The following is a 15163-nucleotide window of genomic DNA, read 5'->3' as shown; positions in this document are numbered from 1 at the left end:
AGTCAGGCCTAGCTAAGGTGGGTAATGGCTTTGTTGGGATCTGCACGACACTAAGGTGATCGTGCTGTGGTACCCCACTTATGGGTAAAGTTGTACACCTCTGCAGAATTTAAAACCTATTCGAATAGACGTGCCCACGGTACTGGGCGAGTTACGGTTTAGTCACATAACTAGCTTCTGGGATGGATGGTTCCATGGTGTGAGTTGTTTTTGGAAGGTGTCCGGCAGTTGTGCCGTGAGCTACGGCAGACGAGGAGTCCGTTAGCATTTAAAATTTGGATCCTTTGTGTAGGATCAACCCCACTTATTACTCGGTTACTAAATAATTGCTTTGAGAAAACTTTTTTCCAAAATAAACCCTTGCATGTGTAAAACTTGGCTTTATTGCAAGTTAAACCTTAGTTTTATCCTTGATTTATCCTGTGCATATCTGTTTTACCCCCTCCGTGGGTGGGGTTGGACTTGTTGAGTACTTTTGTGCTCACCCGATATATATTTGTGGTTTTCTTCAGAGGAAGATCCGGACTTCGTTGTTGAAGACGTCGAGTAGAAGTTGCGTCCGCACCCAACTTTGCATGTGGTGTTGGCCCTCTGCAAGATGCTTCTGCTAGCGCGTTACTCTGAGCCTGAGCTGGATCCCATTTGGGTCATGCTTTGGTGTATCACCGTAGCCTTTTTACTTCTTATTATTGTCTGTCTCGAGTGTCCTTACTTCTTATTATTGTCTGTCTCGAGTGTCCACCTCCTCGGAGGATTGTACGGTGATGTATTATCTGATGTAATAAATGTGCATCAGCTTGCTGGGACTGATATTTGTATCACATTTAAGTCGCCTCTTATGAGGGGACGCTTCACCTCGCCCTCCTCTCTCCCCGTACCCTCGGATTTGAAAATGGTGGACCACAGCTCGATTGCAGCGAAGCTTCGGCGAGCTGCCCGTGGGAACCGATGGTGCCGCCAGGACGTCGACGTCATGCCTCCCCGTCGTGTGACCCCTCCCACCTCTGTTTTGTTTTCCAGCCAGTCCACTTAAACAAAGTACCAAGCGTTAGCCCAGTTACCGATCCAAAAAGCTCATTTGTGGTCCTACAGGCTAACACCCGTGCACTCCCTTCCCCATATGTTATTCCATTTTTGGAATTAATTAAGCCATCAACATTGTAACTATATTATCTCGATCATGCCAAGTTCTTTCTCCGTAATTTCTAAATTCTTACAAAAGCATACTCCATTGGTTCCCTCTATTATCTTTTCCTCTGAGCTCATTTTATTTTGTGTGCTTGCTTAATTTGTTTGCCGTTGCACTGTAATCGCCGTAGCCGACGGAGTGATTGAGGAGGAGAACGAGCTTGGAGGCCAGCCGGAGTACGAAGACCAGTACCGCGAGCTGGAGCCCAAGGACCCGTACCGCGAGCCGGAACTCCCGAAAGGCTTTGAGGACGGCAAGTCCAATCTCATCCTTTGATGCATATTTATCCCAGTTTTATAAACACAACCTATTGACCTGTTTTAAAAATTGCATATTGCTTTACTGCTAAAACCCGGTTGGATAGCTACCCCTTAATTTTTATAACCATTCCTTGATAGCCTAGGTTTGTCTCTAAATATGATTTACTCTATTTGGATGATAAACTCTGCTAGCATGCTTAGGACCCGGTTACTCATTACACTTCAAATATTATTACAAAGTGTTTTCAAAACAAAGAAAAACGTGAGTATCAAAATGGGAAAAATGAGATTTTTAGGAAATAAAAGAAAGACATGCTTAGATGAGATGGATGGTGATTCCTGTGTGGGATGCCAAATGGTGTGCTCGTACCTGTGTGGTTGAGTAAGGTTTGGAGATATCCATCTTGTCACAATTAAGGACCGAGTTGATGTGTCATCTCACCTAACTCAATTTATCGTACAACCACTCGACCGTTATGTGTGGCAACGACTTAGCATAAATCTCACTAGCTAGTTTGTTAGTCATCAGGAGAGCTGGTGAGCAGTGGGTGATCAAGGAGACGGGATAAGATCCTTGTGAATTATACCCCGGTTGGGCCTCGTTGGTAGGTCAATAACCCCTTGGTGGATCCCGTGTTGGCTAGTCAGGTCTAGCTAAGGTGGGTAATGACTTCAATGGGATCTGCACCGATACTAAGATGATCGTGCTGTGGTACCCGCTCGCGGGTAAAGTGTACAACCTCTGCAGAGTATAAAACTTATTCGAATAGCCGTGTTCACGGTATTGAGCGGGTTATGGTTTGGTCACATAACTAGTGTTTCTTCTGGGGATGGTTGGGATGTCGTGAGTTGTTTTTGAAAAGTGTCCGGCAGCAGTGTCGTGTGCTACGGCGGATGAGGAGTTCGGTATCAACTTTTAAAATCTTGAATTCTATGAGAATTAACCACATTTTGTTACTCGGCTACCATAAAAATTGTTTTATGAAAACTCTTCTTTCTAAATAAATCCTTGCATAAAATTAATTTTACCGCAAATTAACCGATAGCCTTATCCTTGATTAATCCTATGTATGAAATTTGTATTATCCCCCTTCGTGGGTGGGGTTGGACTTGCTGAGTACGTTTGTACACTCTTACTTAATTTTTACAGAGGAGGATCCATAATTTATTCCCGAGGACATTGAGTAGGGGTTCCGTTCTGCACCCAACCTTACCTGTGGTTAGGGTCACCCGCATGAAATTTCGTATGGCACAAAACTCTGATGACCTCGATATGGTTCACGTTCTTGTTTGGGTTTTTGTTCTTGTCCTCGCGATAGTGGCGCTTCATTGCCCATTACCGCGTAGAGTTGTACGGTGATGTACCATCTGATGTAATAAATGTGCTATCAGCCTTCTGGGACTGATATTTGTATCACATTTGAGTCACTTCTTATGAGAGGACGTTTGGCGAAGTTTCATAATTCTGTTATCCGTTAAAATTAGAAAATATATATAATAAATATAGAAATACGACACGCCGAAAGTTCAGCAGCCTAAACGAGTAAATTTTGGCCTGATGTCCCTCCAAAACAACCAAACACGCCCCGAACCGTGGTCCGTGAAGAGCACAGCCAAGACCTCCGCGCGACGCGCCTCTCGTCTCGTCTCTCCTGTTCCTGTCCAATCCCACCGCACCGCACCGCACAGCAACCACTAGCCGGGCCAAATCTCAAACAAACCCCGTCCCCCCCCCCCCCCCCCCCCCCCCCCCCCAAATCCAAAGCCGGAAAAAACAACCAACCTTTTCTCTTCCCCATTTTCTCCACCCACGAACTCGTCGTCTCCCATCCCCCGCCGCCGCCTCCACCCCCCCCCCCCCCTCCGTTCTCCCACTCCACCAAAACCCTAGCCGCCGTACCCCAGCGCCCGCCCGCTCCCTCTCCCCCCACCGTCACGGCCGCCTAGATCCCCCCGGATCCCGGGCGCGCCCTAGGGCTTCAGGGCCCCGCGTCGCCCGCGCCCGCATCTGACTCGGTGGTGGTGTTCGCACAGGCGCCATGCCTCGTAGCACGCGCCACAGGTCGCACCGGTCCCACAGGAGGGGAGGCTCCGCGGACCGGTCGGAGTCCGAGGGCGAGGAATCGGCTTCAGCCTCCGGCGCGCGGGAGGAGGCCGCGGCGGTGGCTAGGGTTTCCCGAGATCCCGAGCCCGAGAGGCGCCGCTCGTCCTCGGGGAAGGAGGCCGTGAGATCGGGGAACGGGTACGTGGAGCACGGGAAGAAGAGGAAGGAGAGGGTTGAGGAGGCCGTGGTGGATGTGGTCAGCGACAGGTGGAACAGCGGCGTTTGCGACGATCACCTGGTGGACAAGAGGTCTAAGAGCGAGACTTTTGGGCATGCTGATGCGGAGAAACTGCCTGACAAGTCCAGGGGATCAGGGGATGAGTCCAAGAGGTCAAGCAGACGGGCAGTGGTTGTAGATGATAGAGCGGAGGAGGTTGCGTCGAAGAGCGACTCCGGGAAGAGGCGGTCAGAGAAGGAGAAGGATTTGGGGAGGAGGGAGAGTACTGGGCATTATAAGGATGACAGGGATAGGGAGAGGGATAGGGAAAGGGAGAGGGACAAAGAATGGGAGCGACAGAAGGAGCGGGACAGGGAACGGAGTAGAGACAGAGAGCGCGAGAAGGAAAGAGAGAGGGAGAAGGAGAGGGAGAGAGAACGGGAGCGGGAGAAAGATAGAGATCGTGAACGGGACAGGGAACGGGAGAGAGAGTGGGAGCGGGAGAGGCAAAAGGAGCGGGAGCGGGACAGGAAAGACTATGATTCCAAACATGAGAGGTATGAGGATGGGGGTAGCAGGAAGAGTGGCTCAAAGACAAGTAGGGCAGAAGAGGAGGCCTACTCATATAGGAGAGACGCCGAGGTCAATGGTAATTAACCCTTTTTCTGTATGTTCTGCAATGCTGATAGCATTTGTGCTATATGTGCAATCATATGCCATGTTCTTGCTACTACTGTTTGGGTCATAGGGATATACTATCTTGTGTAACATTTTTCTTATGCAGATTGTATTTAGACTTGGTTTGCCATGTTGGTACCATTGTTTTAATAATTTCTAGTTTATCTTACTAGCCTTAGAGAAAGTGATTGTGACCTTTGGATTAAACAGTTTCTGCTATACTGGAACAATGTAATGTCCATTTTTTCTTTGGTACATTGGTCCGTCCTCTCTCCTGTTAGATTGAACAGATTGCGTGCAGTTGATCAATCATAGAAATTATAGCATGCCTTCTAATTGGAGATTTATTTAATGAGAACTGTGCATTTGATATCTGAGAGAACTGATAGTAGTGCTAATTGATGTGATTGAACTCACTTTTTTTCAATTGTCTGAAATCGTATGGTGTATCAGTGAAGTTGCTGGATTGTATAAGAACCATTTATTGGATGCCAAATGGTATATGCTTATTTACTTGTTTTGCTTGACTTCTGTTCATTTCAGTTCCTTTATGTATGTTTTTTCCTTTTCTTTTGCTGCGTAATGTTTACTAAATTTACTAAACTAGTTCTTTGGAATCAGAAATTTCAGCAAAAGAGAAGTACAATAATCCTGAGATGCAGCCTGATAAACATAGCCGAAGGAAAGATGACTCTGAAGATACAGATAAGTGGCCTGCTGATAATAGAGACAGTGATGACAGAAAGGTGTCCAGATATGAACATGGTAAATCTAGGAGTTCTAAAGAACAAAGGTTTGATGATGACAAGTATAAGGAAAAGTACAAGGATGATTCTGGAAGGGATAAAAGACAACAAGATGACAAGTTTCTTGATGAGCGCGTGACTCGTCATGATGGTGATAGAAGTGATTATAAGAGTGCTAAAGATGGGCACAGAAGCTCAGAGAGCCATTATAGAAAGGATGCAGTTCAAGATGGTGATCATTATGAGGATTATGGCAATAGGTACAAGGAAAGTAGAGGGAAAAAACGACCTCCTGAGGACGACGAAGACCAATATGATTTAAAGCCTCCAAGCACACGTGATCAACGTGTCAATTTGGAAAAATCTTCAGGCAGTGGGCGCTTGGATTCTCTGATTGAGAGAGCAAGACCTGATCGTAGTTCTAGTCCAAGTAAAATCCATTCAAGAAGTTCACCTAACCCAAGTTCTTATCATGACAAAGATCAAAGCAGGTAACTTTTCTCTTTGCATTCATCTCCTATAAGGCTGCTGCATTGTAGCTGTATCTTGTCCTAGTTTTGCAGTACACTGTTTATTATATGTGCTATTATGTTAATCATGAGAATATTTGTTCCATCCTAACTAAGCCCATGTTTTAGGTGCATAGTTTGTGCGCTAAATTGTTGTGATGCTTCTATGTATAGCAGCCGCCTCTTTGTGCAGAGAAAGCCTGATAGAACTTTTATAACCGTTTCAAGTGAATTCTATTTTTATTAACAGGTAATTTTCGAGGTGAATAACTCCTAGCATTGCGGGATAATGAATTAAGTTTCTGAGGGTGTCCCACGAAAATAGCTTTCATGAATGGGTGTCTATAGTTATGTTTGCTGACTAAAATTAGTTATTTTGGGTGAGAAATTATGTGAAGACAATATCTATTATGGTCTGGAATAGATCTGTAGGTTGGAAAGTTCCTCTGAGGTACAGGGTTAAATTTATTTATCAAATATAGTTTGGTTGGTGGCTTCTTTTGGTTGGTTTTGTTTGTGGCCCTCAAAAAGTTTATATGATGTTAGTATGGTCTGGAATAGACTAGTTAATTGGTAGGTTCATCTATGAGGTCGAGGCTTAATTAATATTTGTCCATCTAAAATAGTTCTGGTCCTTGTGAGTTTGATTTTGTTTCTAGGCTCATATAGTTTGGTTGGTGGTTCCTTGTGGTTGGTTTTGTTTGTAGCCCTCAAAAAGTTTATGTGATGTTAGTATGGTCTGGAAGAGACTGTTAATTGGTTAGGTGGAGGCTTAGTATTTGTCCATCTAAAATAGTTCCGGTCCTTGTGAGGTTGATTTTGTTTCTAGGCCTCATATAGAAAAAGAATATATCGTTTCAGTGGATTGACTTATGAAGGTTTATCATACCTACCCCGATACACCTGCCTTATTTTATTTTTTTCAGAGGTAGTGGACCAAGGAAGGTGTTTATAAACTTGAACTTCATGATATCTACTGTAAACAAGTTTTAGATGCCAAATATTATAATTTCTTGCAACCAATTAACAGATTTTGACGTTGTTTGAGTTATCTGCAATTTTCCTGAATGCTTGCTTTCTTCTAATATCTAGAATGGTTAATTGATTGATGTCCAGGCATGGATCTAAAGTAATAGATCATGGAAAGAGAGAATTACAGCATGATGAGAGAAATAGTCGTCAGAGAACGTCTTCTGCGAGAGAAAGGACACCTGCTTCTAGACTTCGTGACAGGGATGCAGAAAATTGGTCTTCTGAAAGGCTCAAACAGAAGGAGGATCACCAACCTCGTGATGTACCATTGGAAATTTCTACATCATCCCAGTATGATCGCACACCTAGGAAAGATAAACACAGTTCACCAAAACAGTTATCTGAAAAATCTCCATCTTCAGGCGACCAAAGGTTTTCAGGTCGCCTTAGTGGTGGGCGTAGTCTTGATACTAAAGGAGAAAGAAACAACCTTACAAAATACAGAGATCGTGATGGTGATCAGTCCCAAGAACGATCACATCATCAAGATAGAACACCAGTTAAAGTTCCGTTCAGAGAGCCAACACCTTCTGGTTCATCCATAATTAGAGGTGGTCATTTTTCAGGCACTTCACCAAATCATCCTCTGCCACCCTCTGTCAGGCACAGAAATGATGACCCCTTCTTGGGTTCACATGACGATGACCGTAGGCCTCAAAGCGGAGATCGGAGGTTCCATGGCCATCAAAAGAGGAATGATATGAATTCTGTACGTGGACATGGACATGCCTGGAACAATCAGCCAAACTGGCCTTCTCCAGTGTCAAACGGTTACGTCCCCATGCAACATGGTGCTCCTGGATTTCACCCACCTGTTCATCAGTTTCCAGGCCCTCCTATGTTTAACCTTAGGCCTCAAATGAAGTTGAACCAACCAGGAGTTTCATATCCCATGCATGATGCTGTTGACAGGTTCTCAACCCACATGCGCCCATTTGGATGGCCTAATCCTCTGGATGAATCGTGCCCACCTCACATGCAAGTTTGGAGTGGAGGCAGTGGTGTGTTTCCAGGGGAACCATATCTGTACGGTAGGCAAGAGTGGGATCAGAATAGACCTCATGCTGGCAGCAGAGGGTGGGAGCTGACTGGTGATGTATCTAAGGGACTAAATGAAGTGCCTGATGCTGAACTTCCAGTTGCTAGGAAAGAGCCTGACTCTGCAGCCACTGCTATTTCTGAGTCTTCTAGTGGATACAACCTTCAACCTCAGGTTGAGCAAAAGGAAATTGAACACATGGGTTCTGAAAACTTTGAAGCAAAAGGTGATTCTAGGAGTGCTTCAAAAAGTTTGGAAGCTCCTCAAGGAGCACAACTTCTGACTTCTATGCTTTCAAAGAACGGTGCAGTCTTTTGTAAAAGCTATCTATCCAGAATTAGTGTGTCACATGATCTAGTTGAGTCTGAGTTGTACAAAAGGTGCATATCCTTGTTGGGAGACTTAGGCATAGCAAAAGCCCCTGTTAGGAATGAACTTGCTCAGGTATTCACATTTGTTGAAATTTGTGTATATGTTTTGTCATCCAGTTTTTTTATTCTTATGCTGTTACTATGTTTTATGCAGCAGGATGGTGGAAATGCTGGAAAGATAACGAAAAAATATGGAAGCACAAATTCTTTCAGTTCACTTTACCTTAAGAGTAACAGCACTATCTTTCAGGCAAGTTCTTATTTTGCTTTCCCAATCTTCTCTATGATTCTGTTTTTGAAAGTTGAAATCTTTTTATCAGCTCTATTATGAATTTAACCGTCAATTTATAGATATGGGAATGTTAAATATCTCCCCTTTCCTTTTCCACAATACAGAGAGCTTTGGCCCTTCACAAGAACCAGACTGGCAAGGGTTTAATTCCTACCTTTGCATCTGTAAAAATGGAAGAGAAGATGGACATACGAGAAGATGGTCATGACATGGAAATGCTTGACTGCAACCCGAAGGAATCAGCGGTGAGCAACCCTGCTTTGCAACATCACACTGATGCCATGGAGAAAGGGTCACCGTCAAAACAGGAACCTGGCAATACGGTAGGGGTGGCTACTGCAGCAGCTACAGAATCTTTCGGTGTTGAGGCATCTCCAGCAATCACACCACCTGACGAAGAGGTGGAGTTGGTGGTGGCACCTCCAGCAACCACAGTGTCTGACAAGGAAATGACAGATGTGGTACCTTCAGCAAATGAAGTACCAGCTGATGGCCTGGAGGACGGTGAACCTCAGACAAATCTAGAACACGTTGCTGACTTACCGAAAGATTCAGCTGCTGATGGCCTGGAGGATGTTGCACCTTCAAGTGATAATGTGGAGGTTATACCCCTTGCTATGACAGAACCAGGTGATAACGTGGAGGTTATACCCCCTGCTATGACAGAACCGAGCCTAAGCAAGGTGGTTGCTCCTGCTGTTGCTAGCCCCCCTGATGGTCAAGAGAGACCCTCTATGCATACAGATGCGGAGGCAGTTATTGAGGATGAGATTGATAAAGTTATTGATGATAATCCTGGGGATGGTGAGGTGAGCTCTATCCTTGCCACCAAGCTTGATGTCGCTGCAAGCGATCATCAGGATTCTGGAGATTTGTTGGTGGAAAGTAGGGTAAATTTAACTCGGATACCTAATTCCCCAGAAAGTACACATTGAACTCCTTTTTATTCCATTTTAATTCTTTTTTGTTTGGGGTCTTGCCCTCAGCTGAGCCTTTTGAGATGCGTTATTTTCTTTACATCTGAGCGTTCTCCTTTAGTGTAATGTTCGCAGTGTACTAGGTATGGTTATGGGAACTTGTATGTGCCTGTAGAATGCAGGACCTGCTGTGGTGGCACGCCTCTCAAACATCCCGTGCCCATCCAGCTGCATTCCTTGTTTTCTGCTTGCACGAACTAGTGCCCCCATAGGCATGAATATCTCACTGCAGCTTTTGCTAGGTGTAGATAGAAAAGAAAAGAGGGTTCCGAAACAGTGCACTAGTGTTTCGTCCATCTGTGAGCTCATTTAGATACCTCATTGCCCCCTTAGAACGCAAACGGCAGCCCATTCGGAACTTGTTCTAAATATATGTGGTTAAATTCTGGTTTGATTTGTTTCTGGGATTGGCCATTTCTTTGGTTATTCATGGCCCTATTATGGGCGTAACTCATATCTTTACCACACCTGGGGACATTGTGGCTCGATTTCAAGTTTTATGAGATATTTTCATGTTCTGACTGGCAATCATTTTAATTCTATATAATTTTTAGTTGAAGTAGCTTTAATGTGACAGAAATTATGAATTTTACTTTAGTAATTTCTTGGTTCTCAAATTTTTACTGACAGAAAACAGTACGATTAAACTTGAATAACTTTCAGAATATTATGGCAGCTCGGCTAGAGAATAATAACCGCTGCCAAAATAAAAAAAGGTGCGACAAAAAGAGTATATTCATTGTTGACTGCAAGCACAAGATGGTGCTGGCCATCGAGTCGAATAGAAGAAATTTTGTTTTTAAGTAGGTTTTGGAATTTGAAAGCAAAAAAAAGTCGAATGCAAACAAAAGATTGGCGCTAGCTTTCTGATCATTTAGTTGAATAGACGAAATATTGTGTTCAAGTAAATGGTACGGTTTAATTCGAAAGCGACAAAATGAGTAGATTCATTGTTGAATGCAAACTAAATACTGTGTTGTACGGCTTTCGAATCCGAAGGGGGTATTTATGAAAGTTCGTTCCCACGGCACAAGGGTAGGCCTTCCACGTCGTCTATAAAAAAATACACCATTCGATTCTGATCGGACGATCTATACTACATCAAAGACTTGCCTCGATTCATTTACATAAATATCTTGTCTCTGGAACCCTCTATTATTTTGTTCCTCGACGACGAGCAGATTTTCACCCTCCCCGCACCCCGCTGCCTCACCCCAGGCCGGCGGCCCCTCCTCCCCGGCTCCTCCTCCAACGACAACCCCTCCTCCCCGGCGCCGATCCGACCCTCCCTCCTCCTCCCTGCTCGCCGCCACTGTGGAGCTCGGCGGATCTCGACGGCGGCGCTCGAGCTCTCCGGTCTGGAGTTCGACGAATCTTGCCGGTGGCGCTCGAGCTCTCCGGGCTCGAGCTCGGCGGATCTTGGCGGCGACACCTACTTTTCGTCCTCTTGCTCGGCGGCCCTCGAGCTCGGCGGATCTCGGCGGCACAGCTCAGCGCGGCTTGGCAGTAGCCTCGCTGGCCCTCCCTCATTGGCGCCTCCCTCCCAAGAACCGCCTCGCCGGCCATGCCGCACACCGGCTCCGGCCCTCCTCCGGCCGCGCCATCCTCCCCTGCTCTCCTTGGCCTCGCGCCGCCGTGCAGCCTCCGTCCACCCCCTCCCAGGCTCCATCCGCCGGCGGTGCTGCTCGGGTGAAGTTCGGCCGCGGCTCCCGGCACGCAAACTACTGGTGACACAGCCGTTCGAGCCGTGGTTGAGCCTCGCCGCCCCACTGCCTTCCTTGCGTGCGCGCCGGCCCCGCCCCCGCTTGCCTCCCTCGCTGCCCTGCCTCTCGCCAGGCCCGACGCGGCGAAGATGTGGCCATCGTCGTCCTCCCTCTCGCCAGGCCCGACGCGGCGAAGATGTGGCCGTCGTCGTCCTCGATGGAGCAGCTGTGGTCGTCCTCCTCCTGGTAAGCTGTTGCCAAATCCTTAGCCCCTCATCCATGCTATCATCGCCGATGTAAGGTTTCCAGTTTCGTACTCCAATTGTTGCATTCGCTTGTTTGCAACATTTCCTTGTGGAAATGAAAGCCTGCCTCTTCCACGAACGAGGCGTCGGATCTACGACCTTTCTCCGTTTCCGAATTAGTTTTTCTTCTTTGTTGGATACGGTTGCTTCTGTTAAGTTGCTACACATACAATTTTCCTTTGTTTCTTTGCGCCGCTTATCCGTTTGTTTAGATCTGTCATTTGTTCTCCCTCTTGCTGAACCAGGAGATTGAAGGGCACCATTCTTTGATGTTCGAATGTTTGATTCCTTACAGGGAAGAACACAATAAGGTATTCCCTCGCAATGGCATTTATTCACACTTGCTTCATTGCTTGCTTAGGGACCTATGCAGTTCTAGACCGCCTACGTTTTTTAGATTTGTTTTTAGCAAATCATTGTCCAGCCCCATTTATGCTCTGCAGTTTTTGCATAGGCCTTCCTGTTTCTGAGTACTAAAAGTATGGACCCCAAATATTGCTGGTTTATCACAGCTCTCCTCCTCTTCGTTTCTTGCCAAAAAGCAGCAGCAATCAGAGAGCAGAAGAAGGGGCGAGCCTGCTTAGATCTGCAGCAAAAGAGGTGCGATTCTTTCCGATTGGTAGCATACTTTCATTCACATAAGCATGCCCCATAATATACCCCACTCAAACTGTGATTTCCACCCCAAATGGAGGCCACGTTCCGGTTAAAAAAAAAGGAGGCCACGTTATTAATCTTGGATCTGCTTAACTTACCCTCCCAGGCACCACAGCATGCTAAGCTCATCACCGTTATGGAAGACGAAGCCTTTGCCTCCACATCACAAAGCAGTCATGCCTAGCTTACAGGTACATCAAACTCAAATCTATAGTTTATTATATCAAAGTCTGCATAAGGTATAACTGCAGCACATCAGATTACGGAACAACAAAAAGATGATGTTAGATAGATATAGCATTTTCAAGCAGTACATTTGTCTTGCCATATACAGCTTAAGAAATCTTGGTTATCCTGCAGATGCATTTCAGAAAAACACCCTTCTTCACACTTGCTTAAATACACTTATTGTAGGTATCCTCTCTTTAATTTCTACTCAGAACATACTTTTATTTGACCTCTTATTAGGCAGGCTTAGAAAAAATGTCCTACTAACACTTGCTCTTAGATCAATGTAAGCTTAAGAAATATTAACTGTGCTATAAATCAGGATCACAAAAAAACCCCTATTACACAATTGATTAAGTGCACTTATCTTAGGTATTCCCTCTTTAATTTCCATCCGCAACTCACTTTTACTTCGCCTCCTGTTAGGCAAGCTAGAAAAACTTGGACTGCCCGCACTTGCTTTTCCAGCAATGTCATCTTAGGAAAGCTTGGTTATACTATGAATGGAGTTCAGAAAAGCACCATACTGTACACTTACACATATGCTAGGTATCTCTTTTAAATTCCCATTCACAACTCACTTTTATTTGACCTCTTACTATGCAGCCTTACAAAAAAAATGGACCCTACCCACACTTGAGATTTGACCAATATCCACTTGCTGCTACTAAATTAATTATTTCGCATTACCAACGGTATTGCTACAATCTTCTTTACTAAAAATTTAGCTACAAGGATTTATTCTTCCTTCATATTTACAATATATCTACAGTTGTAGCCTTCAATGCCCCAATGCTTAGGACAGAATTACTATATAGCCACCCCCTTTTGGAAATATTCATTTTACTTATTTACCCAGCTACTACAGTCTTTCTAACTATCTATTACATTTATACAGCCCAATTGGAGCTACCAAATGATATTACATTTATACAGGCCAATTTGAGCAACCAAATGATACAGGTACGACTGGTGAAACAGTTTAATCAATAGCAACCGGAAACAAATCCCAGCCGGCAACCTTTGAACTAGCTGCTCCTATACTGGGGTCTGCAGTCTGCACTTGCCTTGTCACTTCAGTTAGCATTTAAAATTCTCTTCAAAAAAACACTATGTTCCGCCCTAGCTTTCCTTGTAGCCCACAATCCTTTGGAAGAGAATGATGCACTTTATCTTTGTCTATCATGGTGTCAAACTTTCCCCTATCCCCGCATGGATAAAAGTTGCTATTGCATATATAAACTCACGCCTGCCTCCTCGCTTACACCCACTTCGGTGGGTATGCAAAACCTTGGCCGCAAACATAGAAGGATGCTTCAAATCAGGCATGCTCACCTGGGCAACCACATTTATCATTTGCTTGCCAAACACTGAAACAAGCATGCAGATCAGACTGACAACTACCTTCTTAGGTCAAATGATTATCCCTGCACTGCTGACAGTGGCCAACATGATGGAGGCATCTTGGTTCAGATTTGAGCCTATTTTAATATCAGTTTATATGAATATTGCCAGCCGCCTCAGAAACAATCAAAGCCTGAGCTTTCGCATTACCAAAAACCAGGTGTTAGCCTCTACTGGTACGTCATGAGAAGCTTCAATTTCTCTGACAAATTCCGATCCTACTACTTGCAGTTTACTTAAATGTACTAACATTACTTTTTCCATGCTTCCTTCGTGCAGAACTTTAAGCTATCTCAGAAGCCAAATATGGCCCCATTGCAGTCTATTCCTATGAATAAATATACCTCAAATGGTAAACTATGCGGTTATGGAGCACGGACTATTTTGCCAAGGATCAAATGCCATTACACTATCTTGCTCTCTGCTCCATGAAACCAGCCTAGCCTTGAACCATTTGCATGCTATTACCAAGGAGTACCTCCTTTATGATGAGTAATCACTAATGTACTTATCCTATAATTAGCTGCTACTCTAAGATGTCTACGACAATGGCATACTGGCTGTATGATCCTTTAAGGTAATTATGTGGCTGCCGGCGTCATTGTTAGCACTGATATTTGAGCAACATTCCTCGCTCCTCTAACTGATAATGTTAATCGTTTTTTATTTAGCGGTCATTATTATTCCTTCGCTTATAACAGCTTATTTATTTACTTTACCTTACAAACTCAATACAGAAAAGCAGAGCTCCATATGACGATTGAAATTCCAACTAATCACACCAGGCAGTGAAAAAAGAATATGTATTAAAACAAAAGTTGATTGCAAATAGGCAATGAGCGCGCGCGATAGCGCGCGTCATGCACTAGTGTGATCGTGAACCGTGGTCCCAAATCTGCCAGTACGGGTCGCTCAAAAATAACGTTAGTTGGGCGTTGGTGGCTGTTTGTTGAGGCTCGTATATTCGTTGCTTTTCGTTCGTACTAGAGAATATGCCTGCGCCTCGATGTCTAACCAATTAACCATTATATACTGTCTCCCGTTGCCATAATACCATTGTAAGATCATGGCCTAGAACATTAGTCCCTCTTTGTAATTGTATAAGACATGACAAAGTTCAACTGGCAATTACTTCACAATTTATTTAACACTTGATGTTCAGATTCGCAATGCGAAATATTTATGATTTTTTATAACATATAAAATAACATATCAATGCCAATTTTCTATCCCCCTTTTTAATCTATCTGAAAATCTTTGAACATAGCTATATTGTGAGACGGAGCGAGTATATGTGCGTCACAAGCTCAATCGGATCGGGTGATCTAATCCAAGCAACACAAACCAGCGTAGATTTCGCATCACCTCTCGATTCCCAGGATGTTGTGAGTCTTGTGACCACGAGCAGAGCAGCCGAGCAGCTAGATGCCAGCTTCGCTGCCTGCCTTCAACCTCGGATTCGGACTCGGAGAATTTCAGTTACCCACCCCACGGCACGTTACCACACACCCG

The 15163-nt window shown here is 44.7% G+C and overlaps 1 protein-coding gene and 1 long non-coding RNA gene across 9 annotated transcripts; both read left to right on the top strand.

Moving 5' to 3' along the window:
* Positions 1-3312: 3312 nt before the first annotated feature.
* Positions 3313-9740, top strand: LOC120676714 (stress response protein nst1-like). Of its 2 annotated transcripts, none has more exons than XM_039958042.1 (5): positions 3313-4359; positions 5010-5625; positions 6760-8158; positions 8240-8335; positions 8482-9740. In XM_039958042.1, exons 1-5 carry the CDS (start codon positions 3489-3491, stop codon positions 9310-9312), a joined length of 3813 nt encoding a protein of 1270 aa, XP_039813976.1. In that variant the 5' UTR covers positions 3313-3488; the 3' UTR covers positions 9313-9740. The 2 variants fall into 2 exon arrangements, with proteins under 2 accessions (XP_039813976.1, XP_039813977.1); XM_039958043.1 differs by having other exon boundaries at positions 8243-8335; positions 8482-9630.
* A 1419-nt stretch (positions 9741-11159) lies between these two features.
* On the top strand, positions 11160-14417 carry LOC120676964. 7 transcript variants are annotated; one of them, XR_005676054.1, is made up of 7 exons: positions 11160-11303; positions 11608-11673; positions 11875-11962; positions 12126-12210; positions 13146-13210; positions 13660-13827; positions 13931-14417. It is a non-coding gene; the product is annotated as an uncharacterized LOC120676964 (long non-coding RNA). The 7 variants fall into 7 exon arrangements; XR_005676055.1 differs by having other exon boundaries at positions 11817-11962; XR_005676058.1 differs by having other exon boundaries at positions 11806-11962.
* The last annotated feature ends 746 nt before the right edge of the window (positions 14418-15163 follow it).

Source organism: Panicum virgatum, chromosome 5N (assembly GCF_016808335.1).
Source record: "Panicum virgatum strain AP13 chromosome 5N, P.virgatum_v5, whole genome shotgun sequence".
Classification (NCBI taxonomy): Eukaryota; Viridiplantae; Streptophyta; class Magnoliopsida; order Poales; family Poaceae; genus Panicum; species Panicum virgatum.
The sequence above is the reverse complement of the archived record's forward strand: the minus strand, read 5'-3'. Positions and strand labels throughout refer to the sequence as shown.